The sequence below is a fragment of the Chiloscyllium punctatum genome, chromosome 49 (genome assembly GCF_047496795.1).
Source record: "Chiloscyllium punctatum isolate Juve2018m chromosome 49, sChiPun1.3, whole genome shotgun sequence".
Taxonomy (NCBI): Eukaryota; Metazoa; Chordata; class Chondrichthyes; order Orectolobiformes; family Hemiscylliidae; genus Chiloscyllium; species Chiloscyllium punctatum.
In genome coordinates, this window is record NC_092787.1 from 40,466,581 (window position 1) to 40,479,544 (window position 12,964).

A 12,964-nucleotide genomic window follows, 5' to 3' on the forward strand; every position below is an offset into this window, starting at 1 on the left:
TGTGCAGCCAACCAATCAGCAGCATGAATGTTAACATGATCTGAACTATTTCAATCCAATCAGCAATAAGACCCTTCACTGTACCCTGTATATAACTTCTTTGTTCAAGTCATTCCTGCAGAGGTGACAGGTCAGAGCAAACTTCCTGAGGTGTCAAGGCTCATGGTTTTTCTAAAAAAAAAATTATTTAAAGATAACAATTTCAGAGCTAAATGGTGTAATTGTAAACATTCTTACTTGATGTTACCACTGTCACCATGACAACCTTCAAACAACTTATTATGCTGGTACTCAAGAAAACAAGTGAGGGAAAAAAAATCAGAAAACTACCAGACAATCAGGCTGACATCAGTCAAGAAATTCCTGGGACTTTTTATTGAAGAAGTGTTATCAATGCATTGGGATAACATGATTAAACACCATCAGTGTGCTTTTATAAAATGGCAATCAAATTTGAAAAATTCATTACACAGTGTTTGTGGACATTCAGGCTTTCCAAAGGCATTCTATAGGTACCACGTACAAATTTATTAAACAAGATATGGGCAAATGGAGTTGAGGCAATAGTGGACATAGATTTTGTTAATGGACAGGAAGCAGAGGGTAGGGGCACTGTCAAGTTAACAGGCTGCTATGAGTTGATTGCTCAAGGACAATGCTAGGGCCCCACAGCTATTTACAATCTATATGTACCACCTGGATGCATTCAAGTTTGTTGGGATATGAAGTTAGGTGATGCACAATAAACTGCCTGGAGAGTACAGGGCTACAAAGAGGCTGCAAAGATACAAAGCCAGGTTGAGTTAGCAAGTAATAAATTGGCCAATGAAGTTTAATGTGGCAAAGTGAACTGTTATTAACCTCTTTAAGTAAGAATAGAAAATTAGAATTTTTTTTAACCAGTAACAATCATGTAGGGTTTTACTAAGACCAAACTTGAAATAGTGTGTACAATCTTGATGTCCTTAACTAAATAAGGCTTCATATACCTGAGCAACTTATTGCAAATGTTGGAAACCTGATAAAAAATTGAAAATGCTACAAAAACTAAGCATTTCAGGAAGAATCTGTGGAGAGAGAAACATAATTAATGGAAACATTATAATCTCTCCACAGATACTATCTGATTTGGTATGAATTTTCAGCATTTTTTGTTTTTTTATTATTATGAAAGATATAGTTGCCTTTGAGACAGATCAGAGAAGGTTCATTTAATTGGTTGTTGGGATGAAAGGTAACCCTATATTGTGAATTGAGTACAATGGATCAATGTTCTCTGCTATTGTAAGAAAGGGAGATAATCTCACTGAAACATATAAGAGTTTGCGTGGCTTGGCAAATATAGATACAACAACTCTGAACAAGTGTCATACTGGGCTCAAGCATTAACTCTACTTCTCTCTCCACACATACAGCAAGACTTGCTGAGTTTCTCCAGTACTTTTTTAAAAATTTCATGTCCATGGTCTGGGGGGAAGGGAGAGAGGCACAATCTCAGGAATTGGGGTCAAATTGAGAAATGTCATCTTTCAAAAGTTTGCGAAGTTTTCACCACACAAATTGTGATCTTTGGATATATTCAGACTTGAGAATAATTGTGGAATCAGAGAAAATGAGGATTGGCTAGGAAGGGGAATAGCATTTTAAAGATAAGCAATAATGGTTATATCAGTGGAACAAGTTTGAGAAGTGGAGAGTTACCTCAGCTCCAATTTCTTTTTTTTTAATGCACGGAACTGTCATTCCACTGTAATCACTTTGAATCAGGGAGACCGAAACACATCTGGATATGGCCCACCTATCACAGCAGGATCTTTAAAAAGTTCAATCATGGGATGCGGCCATCACTGGCCGGAGAAGCATCTACTGCCCAATCCAAATTGCCCAGAAGGCAACTGAGTCAACCACATTGCTGTGGGTCAGGAGTCATATCTAGGCCAGGCCAGGTAAAGATGGCAGTTTCCTTCCTTAAAAAGCATCAGTGAACCAGATGGATTTTTCCTAAGAATTGGCAATGAGTTCATAGACAGCATTAAAAAAGGATAAGCAACCTCCCCTCAATCAATCCTGATCATTGACCCCTCACTCAATCCAGCACACTGACCCCTCATTCCAGAGTGACTTGCTCCTCACTGCAATAGCATCATTGACCTTTCACTCTAACCAGAGACAGAACCCTCACTCCATCCTCATCACTGATCCCTCACTCTAACAGACCACTGAGCCCTCACTCCAACCAGACACTGACCCCTCACTCCAGTCTCACCATTGACCCCCTCAGTCCTTTCACTGATCCCTCAATCCACCCTGATCACTGACCTCTCACTGACTCAATTCACATCACTGACCCTCACTCCAACCAGTCACTGACCCCCTGCCTCTAGTTGGATCCTGGACCCCTCACTCTAGCAATTAGCTTCTCACCCCATCCAATCTATTATCAGCAATGATAGAAATCTCTAACAGAATCACCCAGCCCTTCCTAACCTTGTTGGAAGATTCACTACTGGATTAGCAATCATTAATCCAGAATGATAACCAATCCATCTGGTAGACAGATAACTGAACCATAATTCAGCTGAAACATTTACCAGGATGTTTCCCAGGCCATTATCCCCTAAACGCACCCAAATACTGACTGCTCCTTCTGCCTGGCAGGACACTAATCCTAACAAGTTGTAAGGTGGAAGAACACAAACCTTAACTCTGACAGGCCTTTCTATGTTAAACAAACTCTTTTAGTCCTCTCTTATCCAGCTCTCACTAACCCTTTAACCAGTATGGTTTTACTCCACTTGTTTGCCCAGATATAATGGTTGCTATCAAGTGAGTGAGACAGTCAGTTGAGGGTTGGCAGAAGGAATACAAGTGATCCTGGCCCTCTGTGAAGAATAAAATCAACAATGGTGAGAGATTTGAGATGAGGAAAAGAAAGGAGGAGGGGAGACAAAGCTACGGGGTGGGGATGGAGGAAGACTAGGAAGGAGGACGCTGGCCTGGGAGATAAAGTGCATGTGGGAGCTGGGTAGTGATGAGAGAAATTGTGAAGTGGGAATGTTAATGATTTAATTCATGCATCACACGCTAGGCATTGCAATGACTCTTCCTGGGTTTGGGCAGCTCTCCAGTGGCTGTTATTACATTGTTTAGCAATACAATGGGCCAGGGTCTGATGGTCACTGGATTGACAATCTTTCATGAATGTTCAGGAATAGTGAATTCATTCATTCCCCTCATTCTGTGAATGGAAGGACCAGTGGGAGGCTTCAGGAGAGGTTGGAGAGGCAGAGGTTTGGGGTCAAGCAGGGTTTGCGCATTGTAAGTGAAAATCATTCCCTCTCATCCATCCTATTATCTGGACTTGGATTGGGAATTATGATAGGCAGAATATAAAGAGATACAGTGCCCTAGTCATGTTGGAGTTGTCCTGTACTGAGTGGTATGCTTGGCAGAGTATGTGTTGACAGTGGGATGCTCCTGATGCCATATGATTGGTTAAGGTCTGTGGAGGTTAGGGCCTTGGTCCAACTTTAAGAAGAGCTGCAGGTTGTTTTTTTTTTTTGCAGAGCTCCAGTATACGGCTCTCATCCTGTCGCTGATTACACGTAGCAGATTTTGACTACGATGAAGCACGTGGAATGATAAATACAAGTTTTGTCAGGTAGCACTCAAGACACCGTAGATGCTTAAAGCAATGTTAGCCATGTTCAAAATGGAGAGAAAATGTGTTCACGTACAGATATCTACATACACACAACAGTTGGGAAATGACACAAAGGTCATGCACTAACCTTTGACTCCTTTTCTTCCAGGAGTGTCTCCAGCTTCTTCTGTGCTGCCCGACCCTCATGGTCATTGCTAACTATCAGGATGATGTGTCCCCAACGGAAACGCCTCATCATTTCAAACCAGACCTGAGCTTGATGGGAGTACGGTGGCACAGTGCGGAGAAAAGAGAGATGGATACTCTGTAGGAATAACACACGGGCGGTCAGCAAATAGCTTCATCACATCAAACTGTCCAGTCACAGAGTCCACTCAACACTGGATGGTCCAGACACTGTGTCCTCCCCAACACAGCACTCCCACTGACTCAGGGTCACCCCGACACCTGGTTCCTCAGTCACAGTGCCCCCTGACACAGCGTCCCTCAGTCACAGGGTCCCTCAGTCACAGGAGCCCCCTGACACAGTATCCGTCAGTCACAGGGCTCCCCTGACACAGTGTCCCTCAGTCACAGGGCTCCCCTGACACAGTGTCCCTCAGTCACAGGGCTCCCCTGACACAGTGTCCCTCAGTCACAGGGCTCCCCTGACACAGTATCCGTCAGTCACAAGGTCCCCCAACACAGGATCCCCCCCGACACGGGGTCCCTCACTCACAGTGCCCCCTGACACAGTGTCCCTCAGTCACAGGGTCTCTCAGTCACAGGGTCCCTCAGTCACAAGGACCACCCCACCCCCCAATTCAGGGTCCCCCAGCTACAGGGATCCCTGACACAGTGTCTGCCAGTCACAGGGTCCCTCAGCCACAGAGTGTCCCTGGCATGATAAGGTCACCTCAACATAGGCTTCCCCATTCTCAGGGTGTCAGCTGTCGCACGTTACCCTAATCATAAGCAACAATCACTGGGGAGGATAAGGGCAGTAGGGTCACTGGGTCCAGTACCTACAGGGTAGGTGGTGGGGGGGGGGCTGCAGTCACAGGCTCTGTCCTCCTTCATGTAAGATTTGCCAAAATGCTTGTTTACGCATCAAAAATCAGTCAACCTCAAACTTGAAAGCTCCAATTATCTTGCAATAGTATCAGGGAGAATTCCTAATTGTGAATACTGTTTTTATGTAAAGGTGTTTCCTGAGTTTGCATCTGAATGGCTCAGATGTTCATGTTCTATCCATATGTTCCAGACTCACACCCAAAAAGCATAAATATACTGAATCTTTTAAACATCCTGAACTTCTCAATTTCTTCAATCCTCAATTGTTAATATTCAAGAGAAATTTAGCATTTTTTTTATAACCAGCTTTCTTAATATTTTGTTTTTGTTTATTCTTTCATGGGACGAGGGCATGGTGGCAAAGCCAGAAGTTGCTTCCTATCCCTAGCTGCCCTGGAGGAGGTGCTGGTGAGCTGCATTCTCGAACTGCTGCAGTCCCTGTTCTATAGGTAGGCCCACAATGCCCTTAGGGAGGGAATTCCAGGATTTTGACCCAGTGACAGTGGCCAGCATCATATTTCCATGCCAGGATGGTGAGTGACTTGGAGGAGAACTTGCGGGGGGGGGGGGGGGGGGGGGGGGTGGTATCTGCTGCCCTTGTGCTTCAAGGTGGTAGAGGCTTGGAAGGTGCTGTCTAAGGATCTTTGGTGAACTATGGCAGTGATAGCGCACACTGTTGTTATTGTGTGTCAGTGGTAAAGAGAGTAAATATCAGATGGGCTTCTTTGTCCTGGGTAGTGGCAAACTTCAAGAATGTTGTTGGAGCTGCACCCATCCAGGCAAGAGGGGAGTATTCCATCAGACTCCTGAGAGATAGGATTTGAGTTACTCACCATAGAATTTCCAGGCTCTGAGCTGCTGTAATGACCAGAGAGAGAGAAAGAGCCAGCAGGGATTTATAAAGGGCACATTCCTGATGAATCCAAATGAGTTGTTTGCAGAAACTTGGGGATTGTGTGTGGATCTTATTTGGTTTCCCTCATAAAGCAGTCAAGCAGAAGAAGTCCATTCAGCCCCTCAAGTCCGCTCTGCCATTCTAATGCACCATTGTGATTAATCACCCACCTCAATTCCAGCACCATTTCCATGTGCTTTGGTATTATTGGTACCTTGAAATCTATTGATCTCTGATTTGTCTACACTCAACAGCTGATTCTCCACAGCCCTCTAAGTTAAAGAATTCCAAAGATTCACTGCTTTCTGAGTGAAGCTCCTCCTCATCTTGGACCTGCCCTTCTTGTGAGACTGGTTCTAGTCCCCGCGGCCAAGTGAAATATCACAGCTCCCGAGACCCGGGTTCGATTCCACTCTCTGGCAACTGGCTGTGTGGAGTTTGCATGTCCTCCCTGTGTCTGCGTGGGTTTCCTCTGGCTGTTTCAATTTCTTCACATAGTCCAAAGATGTGCAGTTTAGGTGGATTAGCCATGTTAAATTGCCCGTAATGACCAAGAATATGCAGCATAGGTGATTTGGCCACAGGAAATGCAGGGTCACAGGGGTACGGGATGGGTCTGGGTAGGATGCTCTTTGGAGGGTCAGTGTGGACTTGATGGGCCAAATGGCCTGCTTCCACACTGTAGAGATTCTACGCATCTGCCCTTTCTGCATCTATAAACTATGGAGCTCCAGAAGGAGCTTGTATTTTTGAATTTGTTCACAAGATGTTCATCAAGGACAGAGCTGGTATTTATCCATCAAGGCCCTTGAGAAGGTAATGATGAGCCACTCTTATGACCCATTACCCCTCCAGAACGCTGCTGCTCCACTGACGTGAATTGTGAAAAAAAAACAGATGGACAAGCAGAGAAGATAATGAACAAGGTGAATGGAACAGTTAGAGGGTTGGAATACATTATACCCGTTATGCGACAGTTGCGCAATGTCCCCAGAGAAATTATTCCGATTGCTCAGACAGTCCAGGACCAGGAGACAGAGTCTAAAAGTGAGTCCGAATTTTCAAGAATGAAATTAAGAAGGAAATTTGGGAGGTCCTCTCAAATGCAGCACTTGTTATTCAGTTGATTGTGAAAAGTGAAATTGCAAAGCTTTTGTTATCCAAAGATATGAAGGGATATGTACAAATCACACAAGAACCACACAGTCATAGAATCAACCAGCACAGAAATAGATCCCTCAGTCCAATCAGTCCATGCCAAACATAATCCCAAATTAACCAAGTCCCACCTGCCCTGTTCCTGGCCCATATGCCTCCAAACCTTTCCGATTCATGTACTTATCCAAATGTCTTTTAAACATTGTAATTAGAACACAGCACAGTACAGGCCCTTCAGCCCTCAATGTTGTGCCCTCCTTTTATCCTACTTTAAGATCAAACTAATCTACATACCCTTCATTTTACTATCATCCATGTGACTATCCAAGAGTCGCTTAAATGTCCCTGATGTATCTGACTCTACTCCCACCGCCGGCAGTGCATTCCACGCACCCACCACTCTCTGTGTAAAGAACCTACCTCTGACATCTCCCCTAAACCTTCCTCCAATCACCTTAAAGTTATGCCCTTTCATGATAGCCATTTCCGCCCTGGGAAAATGTCTCTGCTTATTCACTCTATCAATGCTTCTCATCATCTTGTACACCTCTAACAAGTCACCTCTCATCCTTGTTGGCTCCAATGAGAAAAGCCAGAGCTCTCTGAACCTTTCTTCATAAGACCTGCCCTCCAATCCAGGCAGCATCCTGGTAAATCTCCTCTTCACCCTCTCTAATTCTTCCACATCTTTCCTATATAGAGGTGACCATAACTGAACACAATATTCGAACTGTGTTCGAACCAAGGCTTTATAGACCTTCAGCATAACCTCATGGTTTTTAAGCTCAATCCCCCTGCTAATGAAAGCCAACACACCATACACCTTCTTAACAACCCTATCAACTTGGGTTTTAACTTTGAGGGATCTATGGACATAGACCCTAAGATCCCTCTGTTCCTCCACACTGCCAAGAATCCTGCCTTTAACCCTGTAATCTGCATTCAAATTTGACCTTCACTTCACACTTTTCCAGGTTGAACTCCATCTGCCACTTCTCAGCCCAGCTCTGCATCCGGTCAATGTCCCATTGCAACCTACAACAGCCCTCCACACTATCCATAACTCCACCAACATTTATGCCATCAGTAAACTTACTAACCAACACTTCCACTTCCTCATCCAAGTCATTTATAAAAATCACAAAGAGCAGAGGTCCCAGAACAGATCCCTGCGGAACACCACTGGTCACCAAGCTCCAGGCTGAATACTTTCCATCAATGACCACCCTCTGTCTTCTATAGTGTAGCCAATTCTGGATCCAGACAGCCAAATCTCCCTGCATCTGATGCCTCCTAACTTTCTGAAAGACCCTACCTTGGGGAACTTTATCAAACACTTTGCTAAAATCCATATACAGAGGAACCTCGATTATCCGAATATCGGATTATCCAAAAGAGATGTAAGATCCCGATAGCAACATTACATCAAAGACGTATTTCCAGCAGTGATCGCGTCTTTTGTTTATAGTGATTAAACAGGCACCGTCTCCAAATGACTGGCCTCCTGCCCCTCTCTCCCCACACTTTCCCTGGTGTTCTACAGAAGCATGTACCCTAAACCCCCCTCTCCCTAGATAATCCAACATTGTCCTGTACAGGGCAAAGACGCTGGTGTGTGTGTGTGTGTGTGTGTAGACTTACCCCACAAAGGCAGCAGCAGCAGTCTTGTTCTTGGTGTCCAGCCCGCCTATCCCAGAGAGGGGGCATGGGTGGGCGGGGTGGACAGGGGCGGGGTTTGGTGCAGGGGGAGCGGGGGGGGGGGGGGGCAGGGGTGGACGGGGTTGGGGGGTGGTGTTGGACAGGCCCAGGAGCCGAGGGGTGGTATTAGATGGGGGCGGTTGGAGGTGTTGGACAGGGTTGGGGGGAGGTTGAACAAGGCGGGGGGGAGACGGTATTGGATGGGGTTGGGGGTGGGTGGGGGCAACGCTGAAGGTGGGGTCTCACGCACGGTGTGCTGCTGCAGTCTCCTAAATGGGGAGCAGACTTAAAAAACTCTGAGCCCCAGAGGAAAGGCATTTAATTGATTAACCAAATAATCGATTATCTGAACGAAATAGTGCCCGTCCATCTCGTCTGGATAATCGAGGTTCCTCTGTACATTTCATCCACTGCTCTACAGTCACCAATGTGTTTTGTCACATCCTCAAAGAATTCAGTAAGGTTTGTGAGATATGACCTGCCCCTCACAAAGCCATGCTGACTATCTCTAATCAAGTTATGCTTTTCAAAAAATCATAAATCCTATCTCCAATAATTTGCCCACCACCAACATAAGACTGACTGGTCTGTAATTCTCAGGGTTATCCCTACTCCCTTTCTTGAATTTGAAACACTCCAATCATCTGGCGCGACTCCAGTGGACAGTGAGGATGCAAAGATCATCGCCAAAGGCTCAGCAATTTCTTCCCTTACTTCCTATAGTAACCTTGGGTCAGGGGACCTTTTCAAACTTTCCAGCACATCCTCCTTTTTAATATAAACCTGTTCAAGCATATCAGCCTGTTTCACGCTGTCCTCACAATCGACAAGTTCCCTCTCATTAGTGAATAATGAAGCAAAGTATTCATTAAAGACCTCCCCTACCTCCTCTGACTCCAGGCACAGGTTCCCTTTATTATCCCTGATTGGCCCTACCCGCATTCTAGCCATCCTCTTGTTCCTCAGCTAAGTGCAGAATGCCTTAGGGTTTTCCTCACTCCTACTGGCCAAGACTTTCCATGCCCTCTTCGAGCTCTTCCAAGTCCATTTTTCAGTTTTTTCCTGACTACCTTGTAACCCTCTACAGTCCTGTCTGATCCTTGCTTCCTCAACCCTAAGTAAGCTTCCTTCTTCCTCTTGACTAGATGTTCCATATCCCTCATCACCCAAGGTTCCTTCACCCTACCATCCCTTCCTTGCCTCAGTGGGACAAACCTGTCCAACACTCGCAGCAAGTGCTCCATAAACAGCCTCCACTTTTCAATCATGCATTTTCCTGAGAATATCTGTTCCCAATTTATGCTCCACAGTTTCTGTCTAATAGCATTGTACTTCCCCCTCTCCCAATTAAATACTTTCCCATACCACCTGGTCCTATCCCTCTCCGTGACTATAGTAAAGGTCAGGGAGTTGTGATCTCTATCACTGAAATGCTGTCCCAACAAGAGATCTGACACCTGACCTGGTTCATTGCCAAGCGCCAAATCCAGTTGGCCTATCTACTTATTGAGTCAGGAACCCCTCCTGGACACACCTGATAAAATCTGCTCCATCCCAAATTATTTGTACGAAAGAGGTTCCAATCAATATTAGGGAAATTAAAGTCACCCATGACAACAATCCTGTTACTTCTGCACCTTTCCAAAATCTGCCTCTCAATCTTGCTTCTCCGTGTCTCTGTTGCTATTGGGGGTTTAGAGAAAACTCCCAATAAAGTGACTGCTCCTTTCATGTTTCTGACTTCCATCCATAATGACTCAGTAAACAAACCCTCCTGGATGACCTCCCTTTCTGCAGTTGTTATGCTATCCCTGATTAGCAATGTCACTCCCCCACCTCTTTTACATTTCTCCCTTTGAAACATCTAACCCTGGAACATCAAACAACCATTCCTGCCCCTATGATATCCACATCTCCGTAATGGTCGCAACATCGTAGCTCCAAGTATTGATTCATGCTCTAAGTTTAACACCCTTATTCCTGACACTTATTGTGTTAAAATAGACACATTTCAATGCATTGCGCTAACTGCAACTTTGCCCTATCATCTCTCCATCCTTCCTCACAGACTCTCTGCATGCTGTGTCTGCGTGTTCACCCATTCACCCCATTCTCTGATCCATAGCTCCGTTTCCCATCCCCCTGCCAAACTAGTTTAAACTTTCCCAAAGAGATCTAGCAAAACTCCTGCCTCGGATATTGGTACCCCTCCAGTTCAGGTGCAACCCATCCTCCTTGTCCAAATCCCATCTTCCCCAAAAGGCAGTGTGATCACTCATGTCCTGCACAACTGCACTGTGGTCATGCATGTTTTGCACAACTGCAGTGAGATCATGGATACACTACATACTGTAGTGATTTATACATGTGTTACACACCAAGGTGATCTCATGCACGCACTATACAACTGCAAAGATTAGATACATGTATTACAAGGCTGCAGCATGGCCCTGCATGAACTGCTCAACTGCAGAGGTTTATTCAAGTACTGCACAACTTCAGTGATCTCATCTACGTACTGGACAGCCACCGCATGGTCATTTTTAACTGAAAAACCACATTGAGGCCATGCGTGAACTGCACAGCTGCATTGAGGGCATGCATATACTGCATGGCTGCAGTGATCTCATGTGTGTACTGCACAGCTGCAGCTGAAGCAGATTACAAGTCAATTTGCAGTGAGCTAACGCTGAGACTGACTACCAGCTGGACCCAGAAGATCTAGAACTGTCTACAAGCCAATTGAAAACTGGGTAAAATATAGATCCATTCAAAAGGAGGAAGCATAAAATTCTGAGGAAAATCTCTCCAATGAAGAAACGTTTCATAAAATTTCACTTAAGACCTGAATTCATTATTATGAACATAATTTGTCTATTTGTTGTAACCTGTTGCCTAGTTTCTTGGGGATAATGTGATCTGCAGGTGGATCTCCTACTCCCACATGAAGTATTAATACGTTAGGTTAACAGCTCGATATACAATATAGGCTGAGTCAACAGCCCCCACTTTAGCTTTTGTACAAACTACAAACAAAATCTTGTGGAGTGGCTCTGGTGGTTTTTATAGAGATTGTCAAGTTCCCAGCCAGAGATGTAAACAGGATAGGATCAACTGATACTTTGCTACGCAGCCTCTGATTTTCTGCGCATTTGTAATAATGAGGTGATTAGTACTGATAGGAAATAGACTGTAACTCTCTTCCCATTTTGACAGATTAAATCACTGGACAAACCAACCAGTTAATTGGGTATTCCTTACCTTATCTGAATATATTGACATGCGTGTGGTCAAGCCAATGACAGGAATTCGGTAGAAGCCAGCTGTATAAGACACAGGAGTAGGGGTGAGGTGGTCACTTGGGCCGGGTGGGTGACTCACCAATATCGCGTACACCTGGGAAGAAAGAACCACACACAGTGATGTGAGACATCCAGGAACTAACATTCCAACATCAGAACACCAATGCCTTGCAGAGTTCTCAGCCTACCAACTAAAAAAAAAGCAGTAATCAGGGTCTCAGTCACTGTTCCTCCCCTCTCTGTCACCGATTTCATCAATTCTTCCCAATCCCCAGTTTGTAACATCCTTTCCCCATTATGGCAACACTGGCTGGCTCTCACCCCATCATTTACCCAGTTGTCAGTGCTACATTGCCCTTGCCCAATAATAGAATTATACTCCTCTCCCTTTTCCACTCCTCACTGTCAACTAAAATTACAGAGAATTTACAAAGAAATATAATTTTACCTGCTTGGTCTCTGCCATTGTGAACCTATGCAAGACTCCTTCTACACAAATTATCTTTTCTTACCTGCCCTCTTTCTGTTCTCTCTCTCTCTTTCTCTCTTTCACACACACACGTGTGTATCAAACCTCTGTTTAAATGCACTGATGCCGCCTGGTGTATTGACTCAAGTTGACAGCGAGTTGTACATTCCAGCCACCCTGTGTAAAAACGTTCCTCCAAAGCTACAGGCACAGGTGAATGTCTAACAAAAATCTCCCCAGTTTTCTAACCATCATCCCTCAAACCATCTCACTGAAACAGATTGCCTAAATCTTAGGTGGCACGGTGGGTCAGTGGTTAGCACTGTTGCCTCACAGTGCCAGGGACCTGGGTTCGATCCCTGCCTCAGGTGACTGTCTGTATGGAGTTTGTACATTCTCCCCATGTCTGTGTGGGTTTCCTCCCATTGTCCAAAGATGTGCAGGTCAGGTGAGTTGGTCATGCTAAATTGCCCGTAGTGTTAGTGCATTAGCCAAAGGGAAATGGGTCTGGGTGGGTTACTCTTCAGAGGTTTGGTGTGGACTTGTTGGGCTGAAGGGCCTGTTTCTACACTGTAGGGAATCTAATCTATTTGTAGGAGTTTGCTCAGCATACATTGACTATAAAGTGAGTTGTCCAATAATCTTGAGAACTACTGTATAAATGCAATTCTTTCTTTTGATCTTTTACATATGCACCTCATTCCGTGTTGCTCACAAGTTGAAAC

At 44.8% G+C, this 12,964-nt stretch overlaps 1 protein-coding gene across 7 annotated transcripts in view; it reads right to left on the bottom strand.

Annotated features, from left to right (window-relative positions):
• The window catches only part of LOC140469619 (glutamate receptor ionotropic, NMDA 1), a 177,533-nt gene that overhangs the window by 150,371 nt on the left and 14,198 nt on the right, over positions 1-12,964 (bottom strand). For all 7 annotated transcript variants that reach the window (XM_072566301.1, XM_072566302.1, XM_072566297.1 and 4 more), the window contains exons 2-3: positions 11,730-11,864; positions 3,792-3,968 (exon numbers count right to left, since the gene is read on the bottom strand). In XM_072566301.1, coding sequence (XP_072422402.1) covers positions 3,792-3,968; positions 11,730-11,864 — 312 coding nt within the window. The remainder of the gene's footprint in view (positions 1-3,791; positions 3,969-11,729; positions 11,865-12,964) is intronic.